The sequence below is a fragment of the Bos grunniens genome, chromosome 1 (assembly GCF_055505025.1).
Source record: "Bos grunniens cultivar Pamir isolate PY7600 chromosome 1, Bosgru_T2T1.0, whole genome shotgun sequence".
Classification (NCBI taxonomy): Eukaryota; Metazoa; Chordata; class Mammalia; order Artiodactyla; family Bovidae; genus Bos; species Bos grunniens.
Window position 1 is genome coordinate 89,691,370 of NC_141165.1, and position 20,625 is coordinate 89,711,994.

Here is a 20,625-nt window from a genome sequence, read left to right on the forward strand (position 1 = left end):
TTTTTTACATTAAAATATAAACATCCCCTTATCCAAAATAGCTGGTGAAAAAACTAAATGAAAAACAAATGAAGCTTTTAAAGATAGCTGGTGAGTTTTCAAGTGTCCTTGCTTAATACCAAACATTATGACTCAATAATAAAAAGAACCAAACTGGTAAGAGAGCTATAAAGTATCAATATACAACAAAATCTCGATGAACCAGAATACTCCAATCTCCTGGTTAATCAACAATTTACAAGAAAACTCTTCTTGCTTTAACCATTAGTTTCTAAAAAACTTTCTCAAGTTTTACTTTCTAAAGTAAAGTGAATCAAGTTAACTTTCTGGCTCGGTAACTACAAAACACCAAACATAAATCAATTTCATTTTGATGATTTAGGATCATGTGGTACCTTGGGATGGGTACATCTGAGAGATGGGTACATCTCTCAGAATATTCATAATTTCTTTGCAGTTTTGTTAGGGGCAGAAAATTGGAGGGAACTGGAGTTTCTTGTATTAAATAAATCCCCAAAATTATAAGTTTCACTGTCTTCTTTTGCCTCATTCTCCTAAAAAGGAGAGTGTAGCAAAAAGGTTGTAGTTAAGCAGGATTTCTCATTATAAGCATACCTATATAAACTGGTTCTGGAAACAATGCAGTTTGGTGACTTTACCCCTCTGGACAATTTTTTCTGCTTAATTAATATACCCAGTAACATGAATCACATGTAATGAGTCCACTGTTTTTCTGGATATCAAATTTCAAACCTTATGAATTCCTTAATTGGAATCTTTCCTCAAGAAAATCACTCATGAGGATGATTTCAAAACCAGAAAGTGAAAGTGTTAGCCTCTCAGTCCTTGTCTGACTCTGTGCAACCCCACGGACTATAACCCACCAGGCTCCTCCGTCCATGGAATTCTCCAGGCAAGAAATACTGGAGTGGGTGTCCACTCTCTTCTCCAGGGAATCTGCCCAACCCAGAGATCAAACGAGGTCTCCTACACTGCAGGCAGATTCTTTATCATCTGAGCCACCGGGAAGCCCTCAAAACCAGAAGAGTAGTAGATTTTGCTAAAAGAACTAAAATGTGCTTCCTCTAATAATTCACAACTGCTTAAACAATCTTTACAAAGTTATCGAAAAGCACCACTTAGACAGTAGGTGCTTAACTCCTCGAAGCCATGAAATAGTAAGAGGAATAATAAGAAGTGCTGAGAGAAGAGCTACCTTCTGATTCTTTTAGAACAACTCAGTGTTTCCACAGGGCAGGACCCAGATCACTTGGTGGCATGTGATATGACTTTAGGCGATACACAACACAGAATTAAATAATGTTGAATCACAGTGTGAATGTCATTCCCTTTGTAATTTTCTTTTACATTTCTGATAATTCCACAGAGAGAGCCCATTTGGGGCTAGGTAACGTCTCTTACCTCAACAAGAAGGAGTAGGCTTCTTGGATTCAGAGCCTTGGCAGTCATCAGCATCCAGTTAGAATCTAACAACATCCTGTTTTATTTTTAATTTATTCTGTAGTTCTCTTTTTTTAATGGCAAACTGATGCTGATTTTTCACTTGGAGTAGAGATTAGTTTCTTTTTAAAATATTTTAAAATTTAAAAGATAAGTATTAAGTAAATAATAGCATATGTAATACTTAAGTGATAGAAGTTTGGCAAATAATGGCTATAGCCCAATGACATATTTTTAAAAAGTGATTTCAAAAGAAGGTGTAAATGTGGTCTAGGAAAGAAACATGTTCACTGTGTTTTCAATACTTATGATGCTCCAGGGATGAGCTCACCACAGCCTTCTCCTACATCAGGTGATTTCCAGAGTTAACATTCAAGCAAAAATATAAAAGGAAAAAGAAACCATTCCACACCAATCTGGACTTCATAAACTCATGGTACAATGAATGTGCAAATGATCTAATATTTAGTAAGTCATTTGTTTTACACATAAGCTTTCCAATTCACTGCAGCATCTTTTATTTGGTCTATACTAATGCCTCACAAAGGCAAACTGGGGTTGTAGAGTTCCTGCTTGGTTCTCAGAGCAAGTCCCACACCTGCTTTTGGATTGAATTCTCCAGCCGTGATTCAGAGCTGTTGGCCCAGTCTTCCCGTGGCATCTGACTGTTCTTCCACTGCCACTGCCCTGTAGAGAGGTGTCCTCATCTTCTGAATGATAATCATGGCCAACATTCTGCTGAGAGGAATTTGCCTACCAGGTATTGCATGCTCACAGGCATGCCACGCTGACTTAAAAAGGGCAGCTGGAGAGAAAGAAAGCAGAGCTTCTCATTTGTGGTGAGCAGTTTCTTCAGCACAGTGGTAGTGTCCTTCCTTTTCCTCTGTAAGGCAAGGCAGTATGTCTGAAGGATGGTGTCAGACATCATAATCAGGAGCTTTGCCCTGGGCTTGCCTTAGCCAGATCTGTAGCGTAACAAATGCTCCCACAGTCACGTGAAAAAAAAGCTGCCAGAGATTGCGCAGTTCATAGAGATACATGTTGCATAGACAGATTAAACCAAAAGTCAAAAAAGATTTGACATTCCGCCAGCTGGTATAGTAGACAAGTAAATAACACTGTTGAAAATACAAAAATGAATGATGATTAGGGTTATAGGAAGAAGAAATAGATGCTGCAACTATAAAACTTTAACAAGCCACAGGGTGAAATATGAAAGTGGAGTAAGGGGATTTTTCAACTACAGATAACACAATGTAATATCTTTAAGACATTCAGCTATGAAAGCTCCAGCTTAAGAGGGAAATAGGTTTCTCCTTTTATGTTTTTCATTTTTCAAAAGGAAAAGCGTTTTGTATCATATTTAAAAGAGATAACTTCCATGCAAACAAGCTAAACAAATTCCTCAAGATGACAGGCAACTAAGAAGCAGTCTTAGGATCTTAAGGGTTCTTATCCCAGAAAAGTTAAAAAAACTCATACAAGTTATTCAGCAAAATGGGCTCATATAACCTGAATCTGTATATTAATGAAATCAGCAAATATTTACTTGAGTGCAAGGGGCTAAACTAGGACCTGAGAGAACACTTGAGGGAGAATTTATTCAATGGAAATTTATTTATCTGTTTAGCATTGTTCTTTGGTTTTAAGTAAACAAAGACCTCACTCAGATGGAGCTTACCTTCTACTAGAAGACAGATTATAAAGTTTATATATATGTATATATATGTATTTATATATATACAATCAAGTAGTTATGTTCTAGAAAAGATTTTTAAAAATGGGACACAGGACGCAATGAGTGGTGATTTAGAAGATAAAGTACTCCCCTGCACCTAAACCCTGGCATTCACCTTTCTGCCTTTATTTTTCTCTATATTACATTTATTAACATACTTCAAAAATATGCTTATTTTATTTGTCATCTGTAGTCTTCCAATGAAATCCAAGTTTCATGAGGGAGAGGTTTTTAACTGCCTTATTCACTCACTTTTCTCCATTGCCCCAAACAGTGCCTGGTATGTATATAATAAGTGCACAATAAAAATCTGTTGAATCAATGAACTGCTTTCCAAGTCTGGGATATATAGGAATTACATATGATCATAAAGTCTTAGGAAAGAGGTGCAGGTCTCTGTGTGACATTATATCCAGACTTCAGAACCAGAAGAACATTAGAGTGTTTGTGACAATACAGAAAGAATGTGATGTTCTGCTTAATGTGTTTAGTTCTTACACAAATCAGGACTGTGTTTGCTATCCAAGCAAAATTTAATTGGAAAAATTTATTTTATTGGAGTGTTTTGAATTTAAAAAGTTGAAAAACAAATATAAATTTTCTTTTGAAATAATTTTAAATGTCAGAAAAGTTGCAAAAGCTTTTTACCCCAACCAAATGTTATCGTCATATAACCACAGTATAATCATCAAAACAAGAAATTAACATTGATTTTAATACTATTAAGTAACCTAAAGACTTCACTTGAGTTTTGCTAGCTGTCCCATAAGACCCTTTTCCTGGTCCAGAATCCAGCCCAGGACTCCATATTTCATTTAGTTGTCAGGTCTCCTTGAATCTTTAACAGCTCAAGTCTTTCTTTGTTTTCCATGACCTTAACAGTTTAAAGAATACTGATAAGTTATTTTGTAAAATGGCCCTTAATTTTGGTTCACCTGATATTGTCTCAAAATTGAATAGAGGATATCCAATTTTGGAAAGAAGAATACCAAAGAGGTAATGTGTGATGTGTCAAATTACTTATTAACTTTGATCTTTTGGTAAGGTGGTATCCAACAGGTTTCTCCACTAGTTACTATTTTTCTCCTTGTAATCAGTATCCTGTAGGAGGATACTTTGAGATTATGTAGATTTCTATCCCATCATATTTTGCCCACTAATTTTAGTATCTATTGATGATTCCTGCCTGCCACAGGTGTTTGCCAAACAGTCGCTTTCAATTTCCATCATTCTCTACATTTATTAACTGGAAATTCTACTATGAAGAAGAGCTAGAGTACCTCGTATTTTTTTTAAATAAATATTTAATTTGTGGTTTTCAAAGGCTTTAAAGATAATGGTCTGTACCCCACAGATTACTTATTAATTACAAAGAGGAAAAAGATAATTTTGCAATGGAGATATCTGTTAGGCATCACTTAATCAAATGATCAAATTTATTACATGCCTCTTGACTTATGAAATTAGAGGTATACAGAATACTATACTACATAGTATGGTCACCAAAATAACTAACCTGAATCTAATCACAAGAGACACATCTAGATTATGGGGCATTCTATAAGGTATTTGCCTGGACTGTTAAAAAATGTCAGGGTTATGAAAGACCAAAACAAAATAGAACAACAAAAAGGCCAGGAGATGGCATTGTAGGTTAAAAGATACACAACAACCAAACACAATGCACAATTTGAAATCAGAGGAAAAGAGCTATAGAAAACATTTTGGAGACAACATAATCTGAATATGAATCCTATGTTAGGTAATATTGTATCAACGTTAAATTTCTTGGGTGTGATAAAGGTATCATGGCTATGTACAACAGAACGATGTCTCTGGTCTCAAAAGACACATGCTAAAGTTTCCAGAGGTGAAATATCTTGATGTTTGTAACTTACTTTAAAAAAAAAAAACTGCAGGAACCTCTGCTTCTGGGAAGATGGAGTCGATGCACTTTCCTCTATTCTTTCCACTAGATACAACTAAAAACCCTGGACATGATATATCAAACAAGTATCAGATGACTCTGGATGATAAAGAGAAGAAGGAAGACAGGCTAAGGACCTTAAGTCTCAAGTAATGACACATTGGTAAATTACCTAAGTTTGTTTGTTTGTTTTGCCTCATATACCCCACACTTGGAGCTGAAGAAGCTGACAAGTAGAAAACCACTGGACGCACACCAACAAAACAAACAAAACTCAATAAAATTTTGCTTTCTCTAGCCAAAAGACCAAGAGTGATGCGATTTTCCACTACAGAAACTTGTACACAACAACTATTCTTCTACAGCCAAATACCACCAGAACCAAACCAAAACAAACCAAAAAGCCAAACATACACACACACAAACTGTGACCACCCACATTCACCCCATCAAAGCCTATGTGGGGAGCCTATCATGCTCTAAGGCTCTAATGCTAATGTTCTAACTCTCCAGGGCTTCAGAGAAGGCAAGTGGGAAGCCAGAACTTTGATTTCCACTGGATGGTAGGAGTCCCTCAACCCCACCCCATGGTGTATCACTAGAGACTAAGAAGGACTGCAGAAATTCACCTCCACTTGGCATTAAAAAGGCAATGGATTTCTCATCAGAAGCTATGAAGTTCAGATAAGAGTGGAACAACGTTTTTCAAGTGTTGAAAGAAAATTAGCTATCAATCCAGAATCCTATATCCAACAAAAATATCCTTTAGGAATGAAGGAAAAATAAAGACATTCTCAGATGACAGAACCCACTCTAGTGTTCTTGCCTGGAGAATCCCAGGGACGGCGGAGCCTGGTGGGCTGCCGTCTATGGGGTCGCACAAAGTCGGACACAACTGAAGCAACTTAGCAGCAGCGGCAGCAGATGACAGAAGACGAAGAGAATTCATCACCTACAAATATACTCTAAAGGAATGGCTAAATGAAGTTCTCTAGACAGAAAGGAAACCAAAAAAAAAGGAACCTTGGAACACTGGATAGAAAAGGAATACAGCAAAAATACACGTTAATGACTAGCTTTGCCTTTTTAAGAATTTTCTAAATTATGTTTGATGATTGAAGTAAAAATTGTAACAGGGTCTGATATGTTTCTAAATATATGTAGAGGAAATATTTAAGACAATTATAAATAGAGGAGGACAAAGAGATATAAAGAGTTACAATTTCTATGCTTCACCTGAACTAGTAAAATGATGACACCAGTAAACTGAGTAAGTAAAATGTAGTACCTTAGAGCAATATTTAAAAAGTCATCCAAAGAAATACATTCAAAAACATTATAGATAAAACAAAATGGAGTTCTAAAAAAAATGTTCAAGTAATCTACAGGAAGACACAAACAATAAAACATAAAAATGAAAAAGCTGAAAACAAAATATAAGAAGGCAGACAAAAGCCTTAACATGTCAATAGCTACATTGGATATAAATGGCTTAAATATAGCAATTAAAAGATAGAGATTGGCAGGATGTATTAAAAAAACATAACAAACTCTATGTTATCTACTAGAAACTCACTTCAAATGATACAGGCAAGTTTAAAGTAAAAGGATTGAAAAAGATGTAGCATGCAAACACTAACCAAAGGTAAGCATGAGTGGCTATCCTACTATTAGATAAATATAAAAATATTTTGGGACTTTCCGGGTGGTCCAGACTCCACATTTCTACTGCAGGGTGCACAAGTTGCATCCCTGGTCGAGAAACTAAGAAACAGAAAGTGTGACCAAAAAATAAAAATGAATAAGTAAAAATATTTCAAAGAAAGCAAAAATAACCAGGGACAGAGAGGGATATAATGATAAACGGATCAATCAATTAAGAAGATGGAGCAATCCTAAATGTGTATGAACCAAACAACAGAGATGCAAAAACTGATAGAACTCAAATAAGAAATACACAAATACACAACTATAGTTGAAAATTTCAATACTCCTCTGAGTGTGCATGTATACTAAGTCGCTTCAGGCATGTCCAGCTCTTTGTGACCCCATGGACCCCATGGATCCCATATAGCCCACCAGGCTCCTCTGTCCATGGGATTCTCTAGGCAAAGATACTGGAATGGGTTGCCATTTCCTCCTCCAGGGATCTTCTTGAACCAGGGATCAAATCCGCATCTCTTATGTCTCCTGCATTGGCAGGTGGATTCTTTACCACTGGTGCCACCTGGGAAGCCCAGCAATTGATAGAACTAGCCAGAAAAATCAGCAAAGACATATAAAAACTGAGCAACACTATCAACCAACAGAAGCTAATCAACATTTACAGAACACTCACTTAACAACAACAGAATACACATTCTATTCAAGTGCCCATGAAATATATACCAAGACAAAACATATTCTGGGCCACAGAACAAACCTCAACAAATGTAAAATAACTGAAATCACACAGACTATGTTATCAAACTACAATGGAATCAAACTACAATAATGGAAAGAAAATGAAAATATCCAAACACTTGGAAACTAAGCAACACAACTCTAAATAATCCACAGGCCAAAGAGGAAACTGCAAGGAAAAAAATTTTAAATACACTGAATTAAATGAAAATACAACATCTCAAAGTATGGAATAGAACTAAAGAAGTACTAAGAGGGAAATCTGTAATATTAAATGTACACATTAAAAAAGAGAAAATTCTCAAATCAAATCATCTAAGCTCTCACCTCAAGAACCCTGGAAAAGAAGAGTCAAATAAACCCAGAGCAAACATGAGGAAAGAAACCAAGGAGGTAGTGCAGAAATCAATAAAATAGAAAATAGGAAAAAAAACAATAAAACAAGGAACAGGCTCTGTGAGAAGATCAATGAAATTAATAAGAATGATCAAGAAAAGAGAAGATACAAATGATCAATATGAGGACTGAAATAAGAAATATCACTACATATCCTATAGACATCAAAAGGATAGTAAGGGAATACCACAACCATCCAACACACAAATTTGATAACTTAAGTGAAATGGACAATTTCCTCATAAAATGCAAACCATCCATTGTAAACAATTATGTGGATAGCTCTATAACTATTAAGAAAATTGTAAGACTTATTAGGGTTTTCCTGGTGGTCCAGTGGTTAAGAATCCACCTTGCAATGCAGGGGACACTGGTTCAATCCCTGGCCCAGGAAGATCCCACATGCTCTGGAGCAACTAAGCCTGTGTGCCACGACTACTGAGCCCACGTGCTACAGCTACTGAAGTCTGTACACCTAGAGCCTGTGCTCTGCAACAACAGAAGCCATCATAGTGAGAAGCCCACACACCAGTGAAGAGCAGCCCCTGCTCGCGGTAACTAGAGAAAGCCCATGTGCAGCAACAAAGACCCACCACAGCCAAAAAATAAAAATAATCTTTTTTTTTTTTTTTTTAAAGACTTACTAATAGCAGAAGTAATCAAAACTGTATGGTACTGGCAGAGGAACAGACACATAGATCAACAGAACAGAATAGAGGCTCCAGAAACAGATCCACATAAACATGCCCAACAGATTTTTTCAATGCAAAAGCAATTCAGTAGAGGGAAAAAAAGGAAAAACTGATAAATTAAACTTCATAAAAATTTAAAATACTTGAACTACAAAAGACTCTTAAGAGGATGAAAAGATAAGCAAAGACTGGGAGAAGATATTTGCTACATATCTGACAAAGGACTAATATCTAAAATATATAAAGAACTCTCAAACTCAACAGTAAAAGACAACAATCCCATTAGAAAATAGGCGAAAGACATGAACAGACATTTCACCCAAGATGATACATAGGTGGCAAACATGAAACTATTTTCAACATCATTAGCCCCTAGGAAAATGAAAATTAAAACCACAATGAGATTATCACTACACATTTATCAGAATGGCTAAAAAAAAAAAATACAGACAACACCAAACGCTGACAAGGATGCAGAGAAACTAGGTCATTCACACAGTGCTGAATGTAAAATGGTACACTACTCTGGAAAACTGTTTGTTTCTTAATAAGCATGCAACTACCACGGCCAGTAATTGTCCTCCTGGGCACTGAGCTCAGAGAAATGAAGAATTTTTTCACACAAAATCCCAACCATGAAAGTTTATAGCACCTTTATTTATAATAGCCAAAAACTAGAAACAATTCAGATGTCCTTTAAATGAGTGAAAGATCAAACAAACTGTGGTACAGCCATACCATGGAATACAATTCAGCAATAAAAAGGAACAAACCACTGACACATGCACGGATAAGCCTTCAGAATATTATGCTGAATAAAAAATGCCAACCACAAAAGGTTATATATACTATGTGGGTCCATTCATATAACACATTCAAAATGAGAAAATTATATTAATGGAGAACACAGGAGTGGTTGCCAGAGATTAAAGAGGGGTTGGGGCTGGGGCAGGAGGGAACTATAAAGGGCAACATGAGGAGTCTTTATGGTAAGGACTGTTATATACTTGACAGCATCAATATGCACTGTGATGTTGTATTATAGCTTTCCAAGGTGGTTACATTGCGGGGAAATGGATAAATGTTACGTAAGCACGCTTTATGACTCCAAGTGAGTTTAATTATCTCAAAATAAAGAGTCTAATAAGAAAAACAACTTCACATATTCATTTTATCTGCAACTTACATTGTAAACAATGAGCATATACCCCATATACAAAAACATACAAAAAAAGAATGAGATTAAAGCAAATGTTGTGAAATGTTAACAACTGGTGATTCTAGGTGTACCAGTTTCTCAACTTTTCTATAAGTCTAAAGGTTTCCAAAATAAAACACAGAAGGAAAAGCACAATCTCTAGTTTCTTCTGATTTCCTACTTTATGTTTTTGGTCATGCAATGCAGCTTGCAGGATGTTAGTGCCCAGATCAGGAATTGAGTCCATGCCCTCTGCTGTGGAAGCATGGAGTTCTAACCACTGAACTGCCAGGGAATTCCCAGATTTCCTATTGTAAATGTTCCATATCAAGATGATCTCTATCTGACTGAACCCTGTGATTCTGTAAGTATCCAGAGCCTGGAGGAAAAGGCAACAAACCATGCAGTAGCAGTCTTTGAGGTCTAATCTAAAGGAGATTAAAAAATATCCTGAAATTGGAGATACAGCATATCACATGGTAAAAGCTACTTAATTCTTCCTATGGGGAAATTATAGGAATATGCTAATCATATTTGGAAAGCATTCAGTTTCAAGCCTGTCAATATGAAGGACATTGTTTTTTTAATTTTCTTTTTTAAAGTATTTATCTGTTTACTTCTCAAGTTAAAAGAAGACCTGGGTGACATTGCTCCATCATGAGGCTACTCTTAAAACTATCAATACTTTCATCTGTTCTGAGAAAGTTACAGAGGTATGCCTATCCTTGGCAAGAGCACTGGTTCTAAGATCACTTAGCTTCAAGTCACTGACTGACTCTAAGAACAGTCTAGGCTGCTGTGAAAAATGGTGATAATAATAGGATTAGTGTGGGGCTTTCTTTGAGGATCAAATGGCATAAGGAATGTAAAGGGCTTACCACAAAGGAAGAGCTCAACACATTTTTGCATTATTATTAGCATTTAAAATTATTTCATTAAGGTAAAACAGCTAAAAGTATATTTTATAAGGATAATCATTCATGAGACTATTTTAAAGTTAATATTTACCTCACATTGTTTTAGAATATGAAATAGTGCATATGTTATTAAATTATACACTTACAGCATTATAAAAGTTATGCAAATATAGGAATTTTGCTTAGAGATAGCATGATATAGTGGAATGAATATGACATTTAAAATCTGAAGACCCAGTTCAGTTCTGACTCTACCACTTGCTGGCTATGTGATCTCAGGATAGTACTGAAACTGCTTCAGATTTCTCTTTTTCAAAAAAGTGAGGATAATATACCCTCTGTGATAGCCTGTAGAGATTAAAGAACGAAATCTGCAGAAGAATATTTCATAAAATTAAAATACTTGTGACATCAATGAAGACAAGCTTTCATATCTCCTGCATGAAATGTCATTCATTATAACTCAATCTGTCAAATTTGACAGAAAAACAATTTCTAAAGCTAATATAAATGATTAAGAAAAACTAGGGGAATTTAAAAAATGGGGCCACTGAAACTAAAATTTCTAATGTCTTCACATAAAAGTCAAACGCATATATTTAATATATTTCCCTAAAGATTTCTTCTGAGTTTTAGGTACCCTTTTATTTGCAGGACTGAATCTAACATTTTTCTATGCAAGACAGAGAAATGTGACACCTATAAGTGTTAAGTCAAAAGGCCTTGCTTGCTCTAACATGTTTCAACAAAAACACTTGAATCTGGGTAATCAGCATGGTTAAATCTCCCTTCTCTAACACATCTGTGCCTCCTCTGGTCTTGGAAATAAGAGTATGTATCTCCCTATGATTCAGGTACAAAACCTCCTCTCTCCTGAAGTCTCAGATCTACCTGGTCTTCGAATCTCAGGGAGTCTTCCTTCTCAGCATCCTTTCTTTTCCTATCCCTACTGCCATTACCTAGAGAAGGGGTAGGCTACCCACTCCAGTATTCTGGCCTGGAGAATTCCATGGACTGTGTAGTCCATGTGGTTGCAAAGAGCTGGAAACAACTGAGCCACTTTCACTTTCACTGCCATTACCATAGTTTAGGCTTTCATTACCTTCTGCCTCAAAACTAATATCATTACTTGTAGTCTCTCTGCTCTGACAATCTGCCCTATTCATCATTGCTAAATTAAATATCCTAAAATCCCGCTTTTGCTGTTCCCTCTTCACAGACCTCAAAAATACAAAATCCTCAACCTGGAGTAGAAGCAGAGGCTGCAAGTAGAATAATAAGTCACCAGAATATCTAGAAGTAGCCTTTACTGCCACAGGCTGATGACCTGCTGCCAATGAAGCCCCAGCACAGGAAGAGCGCTAACACTGAATTCACTGGGATCTATGTTCATTCAAAAGGGTCACAAAGCTAATAGAGGCTCAAACTGAAAAACGAGGCAAAGAACTCAGACATTATCTTATTTAAAGCGCCCAAGAAGTTAATTAGAAATGACACCTGAAATGAGCAATAACAGGAAGGTATTTCTTAAAAATGAGAGAGAACCTACCTGGTAAAGGCAGGCTGCTGTTCCAAGAAAAAATGCAACAATGTAATTTAAGTCCTCACCATCACTCTGCAAAAATAAAATAAAAAGTTATTCTTTCTGTGGAAGCCCATTTCCAAAAACAATCCATTGGAATAGGATATGACCTTTATGCACAAATGGTCAAAATTTTCAAAAGTGGAATATAAAAATACTCAAGAGTCCTAAAAGAGAAACATAAAACACATCATAAGAACCTGAGAGTGTGAGGTAGGGGAAGACTACCAGTGTTCTTCGAGGTCTGGGCTTCCCCATCAATTATATCTTACCCAAGAGAAGATGAAAGCCAATGGAAACAAGTTTCCGCGTAACATTAAACGTGTCTCTACTTTCCACTAAAGAAACCATATGAAAATATACAATACCCCAGCAGCCTATAAAGCTAGGCCTGCTTATTGGGATTACTATTTGACTCAAATAAATACTGATAGTTTACATCTAGAACTAGCACATCACCGAACTGTCCAACGAAGTCATTTGACATGATTAAAATTTTTTTAAAAAGACAACTAAAATTGAAAAGCTACTGTCCACTAGAGTGTGCTAAATCCCAATGAGGAAATTCAGTGACATGTATTATGTTAAAATCACTCAGAGGAAAAACAGAGATAGATTATGCATAAGAGTATTTCTTTTAAAAGAAAACTAATAGAGACACGTAAAAACCCATTTTTTTCTACTCCTCTTTGGTTCCTTTTAAATATCTGTATTTCTCATGTCTTTTGATGGAGTAGAACATAAAGCCCAAGCAGGAGCATCAAATTTCTTTTCTTCTAGGTAGAAACATTAAATTTGGCCCTTATTTTAGAAAAAAAAAAAAATCTCTCTATACAATAAAAATTTTCAGAAGACATGGGAGTGTCTCTCATGACCATGAGTTTTTGAAATAACATAAAGCGAACAATTCCTTTTCCATTTGCTATTGGGCAACAGAAGTGCCTGTAAGGCAGAGAGAAAATGGCTTATCCTAGTGAGAGGATCTTAAAATAGAAACCATTAATCTGTCTGGGATGGTTAGACCAGTTCTATACCAGAGACAAGGAAGGTCAAGAAAAAGCCCTTCTACTTTAATAATTCTAAGACTTTTAAATAAGTTCTGCTTGATTGTTTTTTCTTCTGTCCTTTCAATGATCTTTTTTGATTATAAAAGTTCATGTTCATTGTAGAGAACCTGAAACAAAATGTTACAAAGAAGAAACTCACATAGTACATAATATCACAATTTTGGGAGAATTACTGCTAACCATTTATGTACTTCCTTCTAATCCTTTCTGTACAAAAATATATGTACTTTGAAAAAATGGAATCATACTTTTATGTATTTTTTAGTACTTCACACTATATCATAAAACATGTTCTTAAGATACTAAATATTTCTCAACCATTTAATTTCTAATGATTACATAACCTTTAACTGTGGGGCTATACAATAATTTCATTATTGTCTTAAAATCGAATATTATATTTTCCCTAAATTTACACTATCACTTTATAACTCTCTTAATTGCCTTTGGAACACTTAACAGCATGTTTCTGGAGTAGATCAGAACTGGGTTCAAATCTTTATTTATTAGCTAGCTGTATGACCATGGACTATTATTAATATTTAACTCCAATTCCCTTTTTTGAAAATAAAAGTTGTACAGAGTCAATGAAATATCAATAATATTTGGAAACACAAAGAACAGTAATGGACACAGTAAGTATTCAAAAACATTCACTAATTTCTCCTTCTCAAAGGTTACTATATGCATCATTTATCAGATAATTAGGATTACCTTTCAATATTGTTTAAATCTCTAATGTGCTAGCCTTGTTTTCTCACTGAGATCCTAACCTTCCTTCAAGGAAGAAAATGAATCTTACTACTTGCAAGAAACTGTGCACAAAGTGGGAATTCAACAAATGAATGCCAAATTGAGTTGTGCTTTGGAAAATCTTTATTTCCACTTAGTAAAGAGAATATTTATAAACATATTCTTCTTTCAAAAAATAGTCATTCATTAAACACAGATGGCCCAAGTACTGTGTTATGCAACCAAGGACAGAAAACAAGTCAACACAAAATGAGGAAGCTCAACTCTAATCAGGAAGGCAAATATAGAAAGTAACAATTTACATCCAAAGTGGTAACTGATGGGATAGGTGTATGTATAGGGTACTAAGGGAGCCTACTGGAGACACATTTAATTCTGGAGAAAAAAAGGATCAGGGAAGGTTTGTCACAGAAAGTAAAGCTTAATTTGCATCTTGAAGGATAAACCAGTAGGCAAGGTAGGACAAGAATTCCAGGCAAACGGAGTAGCTTGTACAGTTTTAAGAGGATAGGATGACTCCAAGGTCTCCTATTTAGGCAACATTTGAATGATACCATACACTAAGTTGGCCTTTCCTGGTGGTTCAGGTGCTGCAATGTGGGAGACCTGGGTTCGATTCCTGGGTTGGGAAGATCCCCTGGAGGAGGGCGTAGCAACCCACTCCAGTATTCTTGCCTGGAGAATCCCCATGGACAGAGGAGCCTGGCGGGCTACAGTCCATGGAGTCACAAAAACTCGGACACGACTGAGAGACTAAGCATGCACAAACACTGAGTTGGGAATATAGGAGGAAAAATGGGCTTGAGGGAAGAAAAAATGAGTTCATTCTGGACTCAGGTATTTTGGAGTTGCTCATGAGATATTCAAAAAATAAGTTTAGTAGCCATTTAAGTCAGCTTCAGGGAAGAGTTTAACCTAGAGATCTAGTTTAGTAGTCAAATATTTAAATAGTAGTTAAATGAAATAAAGGAGTATGACAACGAAATGCAAAATATATTTCTTGACTGGCTGATAGACTGTAGAGAGGAAAAAATATAAATATAAAGGATATTTGGGGTCAAATATGAATTGTGAAATCTAAAAATAGATTTTATTATTAGCTAATACTGCATTGGTCTTCTGGAGAAGGCAATGGCACCCCACTCCAGTACTCTGGCCTGGAAAATCCCATGGGCGGAGGAGCCTGGTAGGCTGCAGTCCATGGGGTTGCGAAGAGTCACACACGACTGAGCGACTTCACTTTCACGCACTGGAGAAGGAAATGGCAACCCACTCCAGTATTCTTGCCTGGAGAATCCCAGGGACAGAGGAGCCTAGTGGGCTGCAGTCCATGGGGTTTCGAAGAGTCAGACACGACTGAGCGACTTCACTTTCACTTTTCACTTTCACGCACTGGAGAAGGAAATGGCAACCCACTCCAGTATTCTTGCCTGGAGAATCCCAGGGACAGAGGAGCCTAGTGGGCTGCCATCTATGGGGTTGCACAGAGTCGGACACGACTGAAGTGACTTAGCAGCAGCAGCAGCATTGGTCTTCAGTTTCTTTGGTTTAATAAAAGTATTGTGATTATGCAGGAGAATGTTCTAGTCCTAAAGACAGACATATTGAATAATTTTGGAATACATCTGTCATAATACTGACAATTTTACTTTCCAATGATTCAGAAAAAAAGAAAATAAAGAGAGAAAGGAAGAAAGAATGGCAGGTACGTAACAGTTCAGTTCAGTCACTCAGTCATGTCTGAATCTTTGTAACCCCATGGACTGCAGCATGCCAGGCTTCCCTGTCCATCAACAACTTCCGGAGCTTACTCAAATTCATGTCCATCAAGTCGGTGATTCCATCCAACTATCTAATCCTCTGTCGTCCCCTTCTTCTCCCGCTTTCAATCTTTCACAGCATCAGGGACTTTTCCAACGAGTCAGTACTTCACATCAGGTAAAGTATTGGAGCCAAAGTGTTGGAGCTTCAGCTTTAGCACCAGTCCTTCCAATGAATATTCAGGACTGATTTCCTTTAGGATGGACTGGTTGGATCTGCTTGCTGTCCAAGGAAGGCTCAAGAGTCTTCAACACCACAGTTTAAAAGCATCAATTCTTCAGTGCTCAGCTTTCTATATAGTCCAACTCTCACATCCATACATGACTACTGGAAAAACCGTAGCTTTGACTAGATAGATCTTTGTTGGCAAAGTAATGTCTTTGCTTTTTAATATGCTGTCTAGATTGATCATAGCTTTTCTTCCAAGGAGTAAGTGTCTTTTAATTTCATAGCTTTCCTTCCAAGGAGCAAGTGTCTTTTAATTTCATGACTGCAGTCACCATCTGCAGTGAGCCCCCCCAAATTTTTGGAGCCCCCAAAAATAAAGTCTCTCACTGTTTCAACTGTTTCCTCATCTATTTGCCATGAAGTGATGGGACCAGATGCCATGATCTTAGTTTTCTGAATGTTGAGCTTTAAGCCAACATTTTCACTCTCCTCTTTCACTTTCATCAAGAGGCTCTTTAGTTCTTTTTTGCTTTCTGCCATACGGGTGGTGTCATCTGCATATCTGAGGTTATTGATATTTTTCACAGTAATCTTGATTCCAGCTTATGCTTCATCCAGCCCGGCATTTCTCATGATGTACTCTACATATAAGTTAAATAAGCAGGGTGACAATATGCAGCCTTGACATACTCCTTTCCTGATTTGGAACCAATCTGTTGTTCCATGTCCAGTTCTAACTGTTGCTTCTTGACTTGCATACAGATTTCTCAGGAGGCATATTCCATCCCTTTAAGAATTTTCCACAGTTTGTTGTGATCCACACAGTCAAAGGCTTTGGCAAAGTCAATAAAGCAGAAATAGATGTTTTTCTGGAACTCTCTGGCTTTTTCAATGATCCAACATATGTTGGCAATTACATCTCTGGTTCCTCTGCCTTTTCTAAAACCAGCTTGAACATCTGGAAGTTCATGGTTCACGTACTACTGAAGCCTGGCTTGGAGGATTTTGAGCATTACTTTGCTAGTGTGTGAGATGAGGGCAATTGTGGGGTAGCTTGAACATTCTTTGGCATTGCCTTTCTTTGGGATTGGAATGAAAACTGACCTTTTCCAGTCCTGGGGCCACTGCTGAGTTTTCCAAATTTGCTGGCATATTGAGTGCAGCACTTTCACAGCATCATCTTTTAGGATTTGAAATAGCTCAGCTGGAATTCCAACATCTCCACTAGCTTTGTTCGTAGTGATGATTCCTAAGGCCCACTTGACTTTGCATTCCAGGAAGTCTGGCTATAGGTGAGTGATCACACCATCGTGGTTATCTGGGTCATGAAGATCTTTTTTGTATAATTCTTCTGTGTATTCTTGCCACCTCTTCTTAATATCTTTTGCCTGTGTTAGGTCCGTAACATTTCTTTCCTTTATTGTGCCCTTCTTTGCATGAAAATTTTCCCTGGTATCTCTAATTTTCTTAAGAAATCTCTAGTCTTTCCCATTCTATTGTTTTCCTCTATTTCTTTGCATTGATCACTTATCTCTCCTTGCTATTCATTGGAACTCCACATTCGAATGGGTATATCTTTCGTTTTCTCCTTTGCCTTTAGCTTCTCTTCTTTTCTCAGCTATTTGTAAGGCCTCCTCATGCAACCATTTTGCCTTTTTGCATTTCTTTTTCTTGGAGATGGTCTTGATCACTGCCTCTTGTACAATGTCATGAACCTCCATCCATAGTTCTTCAGGCACTGTCTATCAGATCTAAACCCTTGAATCTATTTGTCACTTCCACTGTATAATTGTAAGGCATTTGATTTAGGTCATACCTGAATGGCCTAGTGGTTTTCCTTACTTTCTTCAATTTAAGTCTGAATTTGGCAATAAGAAGTTCATGATCTGAGCCACAGTCAGTTCCCGGTCTTGTTTTTGCTGACTGTATAGATTCTACATCTTTGGCTGAAAAGAATATAATCAATATGATTTCTATATTGACCATCTGCTGATGTCCATGGTAGTCTTCTCTTTCGCTGTTGGAAGAGGGTGTTTGCTATGACAAGTGCATTCTCTTGTCAAAACTCTGTTAGCCTTTGCCCTGCTTCATTCTGTATTCCAAGGCCAAATTTGCCTGTTACTCCAGGTGTTTCTTGACTTCCTACTTTTGCATTCCAGTCCCCTATAATGAAAAGGACATCTTTTCTGGGTGTTAGTTGTAAGTCTTCATAGAACCGTTCAACTCCAGCTTCGTCAGCATTACTGGTTGGGGCACAGACTTGGATTACTGTGGCATTGAATGGTTTGGTAGCTGTTAATTGTATTGCTTTTTAAAACCTTTCTGTAAGTCTGAATTCTTTCAAAATAAAATGGTGTGTGGTGGGGGAAACAGGGATACAAATGAAAAAAAAAATGCTTTTCAGTTACTAACAAGAATCTCTATATACTGCCATGAAATGATTTACATAGTTAGATGGAAAAAGATTCAAATCAATATGAATAATACACTGACATTTACAAAGGAATAATTTTAAAAGAATATATAAGTAAATCTATACATACGTATTAACATATATGGGCTCCCCTGGTGGCTCACTGGTAAAGAATCCACCTGCAATGCAGGAGACCTGGGTTCAATTCCTGGGTTGGGAAGATCCCCTGGAGAAGGGAACGGCTACCCACTCCAGTATTCTGGCCTAGAGAACTCCACGGACTGTATAGTCCATGGGGTTGCAAAGAGTCAGACACAACTGGGCAACTTTCACTTCATTTCACTAACATATGCACATAGTCTCTCTAGAAGGATACACCAGTGGTTGACTCTGGGGAGGAGAAATGGGAAGAGAATTGCCTATTATGAAAATTACAGGCTTGAAATTTACCATGTACATATTTTACTTGTGTATGCATGACTATTGATGTCTGTAAATATACACACATTAACTTTTTTAAAAGTCATTATGAAAATATCCAAGAAGATGTAGACTTAAAAGAATATAAAGCCAAGCACATGACACAAACCCTACAATTTAAAGGACAGGTGGAGGACAAAATTTACCAAATAAACTGAACAACAAGAAGAGAAAGGAAAAAAGATACAATAGGAAAAATTGTTTCATGGAAATGAAGGGATGAGATTATGTCAAGAATAAAGTAAACCATGAAACTATTAACAGTGATCTATTTTATTTGGTTCTAAGTTTTCTAAAATAAACATTATTTTTGAATTTAAACAATGAATTATTTTCAAAAGCAAGCACTGAACAACATGTGTGATAAGACAGGACACGTAAAACAAGACCTCTAGAGCGGCTGCAGTATCTGGTTACCCGAAGGACACAGGTGAACTTAATGGTCACTGAAAGAATTATAAGGGCAGAAAGGGATCATGGTCAACCAAGAGAACAGAGGTAAGGGAAGAGGGGCACAGTGTAGTCTATGCTTTCAAAATATTAGGAGGGAACATACATCTAGAAGTTTTTTAGGGGTGTTTTGTTTGTTTGTTTTAAGATCAGCAGGCTATAACATACTTATGAGCTGAGAGAACAGAGCCAGTAGAGAGGAAGCATATGAAAAACAGATGAATAGCTACAGGCTGGGGAAACATGGGGCAGAGGTTTAGAGAGAGACAAAAGTGGGAGTCAGTGGGGGCAGGGTGGACAGGAGATGGGATTAAGGGTGGGGCAGGGAAGAAAGGGCTGAAGTAAAGAGTTCAAATTTTTTAAAATCATATTCACCTTCAGAGGATGCTAGGGTATCAATATACTGCTTGAGAAATAACTAATAAAAGGAAAGAATTTTTTAAAATGAGGATGTCAAGGTAAGCAGAAGCTTCCTATGATAGCCACAAAATGTATTAGAATGATACTATTTAAAGGTCTGTAATAATTGAGAAACATTCACTTTTTAAACTTCAGTGAAAAAAAGGACACAAAGTTACATAATGGTATGATATGTGTGTATATATATGGTAGATATGAATAAAATAAGAGAAAATTGGGAGATTTTTCTTTTCTTCTTTATACTTTTCCTTCCAACTCTTTATGCACAGAGCACATGAAAAATGCATTTATTTTTTTTAAGAAAGCAATCACTGCGTCTTAACATAGATATAATACTACTAAAGAAATAAAAACTTTCATTGAGCTTTAATAGGTACATAATTTGTTTAAAAGGTAGTAACAAATCTATGGGAAATAAAGAACTCCAGGAATAAAAGCAAGTTGACTTTTAGTTATAGTATCCATTACAAACAATTTGGGGTCGCAAAGAGTCGCACACGACTGAGCGACTGAACTGAACTGAACAAACAATTTTAGAATCAGAGCCGTAGTAATGAAGTGATCCTTGAGCCTATGTAGTCTAAAACTTTCCTCTAGCAAAATAGAAAAATGAGATCCAAGAAGGTAAAATAACCCATCCAAGGTCACAAAGTTTGCTATTGGCAAATGTGACCCAGGTATTCTGACTTCTAGGTCAGCATTTCCAATTCTGTATCAGAATACTCGTTTTTTTTTCTAG

General features: G+C 36.6%; 1 protein-coding gene across 7 annotated transcripts in view; it reads right to left on the reverse strand.

Annotated features, from left to right (window-relative positions):
* Nucleotides 1–1,955: 1,955 nt before the first annotated feature.
* SEC22A (SEC22 homolog A, vesicle trafficking protein) overlaps nt 1,956–20,625 on the reverse strand; it is an 81,683-nt gene continuing 63,013 nt past the window's right edge. For all 7 annotated transcript variants that reach the window (XM_086402936.1, XM_086402894.1, XM_086402904.1 and 4 more), the window contains 2 exons: nt 12,282–12,347; nt 1,956–2,579 (listed from right to left, as the gene is read on the reverse strand). In XM_086402936.1, the coding sequence (XP_086259062.1) occupies nt 2,379–2,579; nt 12,282–12,347 (267 nt within the window). In that variant the 3' untranslated portion in view covers nt 1,956–2,378. The remainder of the gene's footprint in view (nt 2,580–12,281; nt 12,348–20,625) is intronic.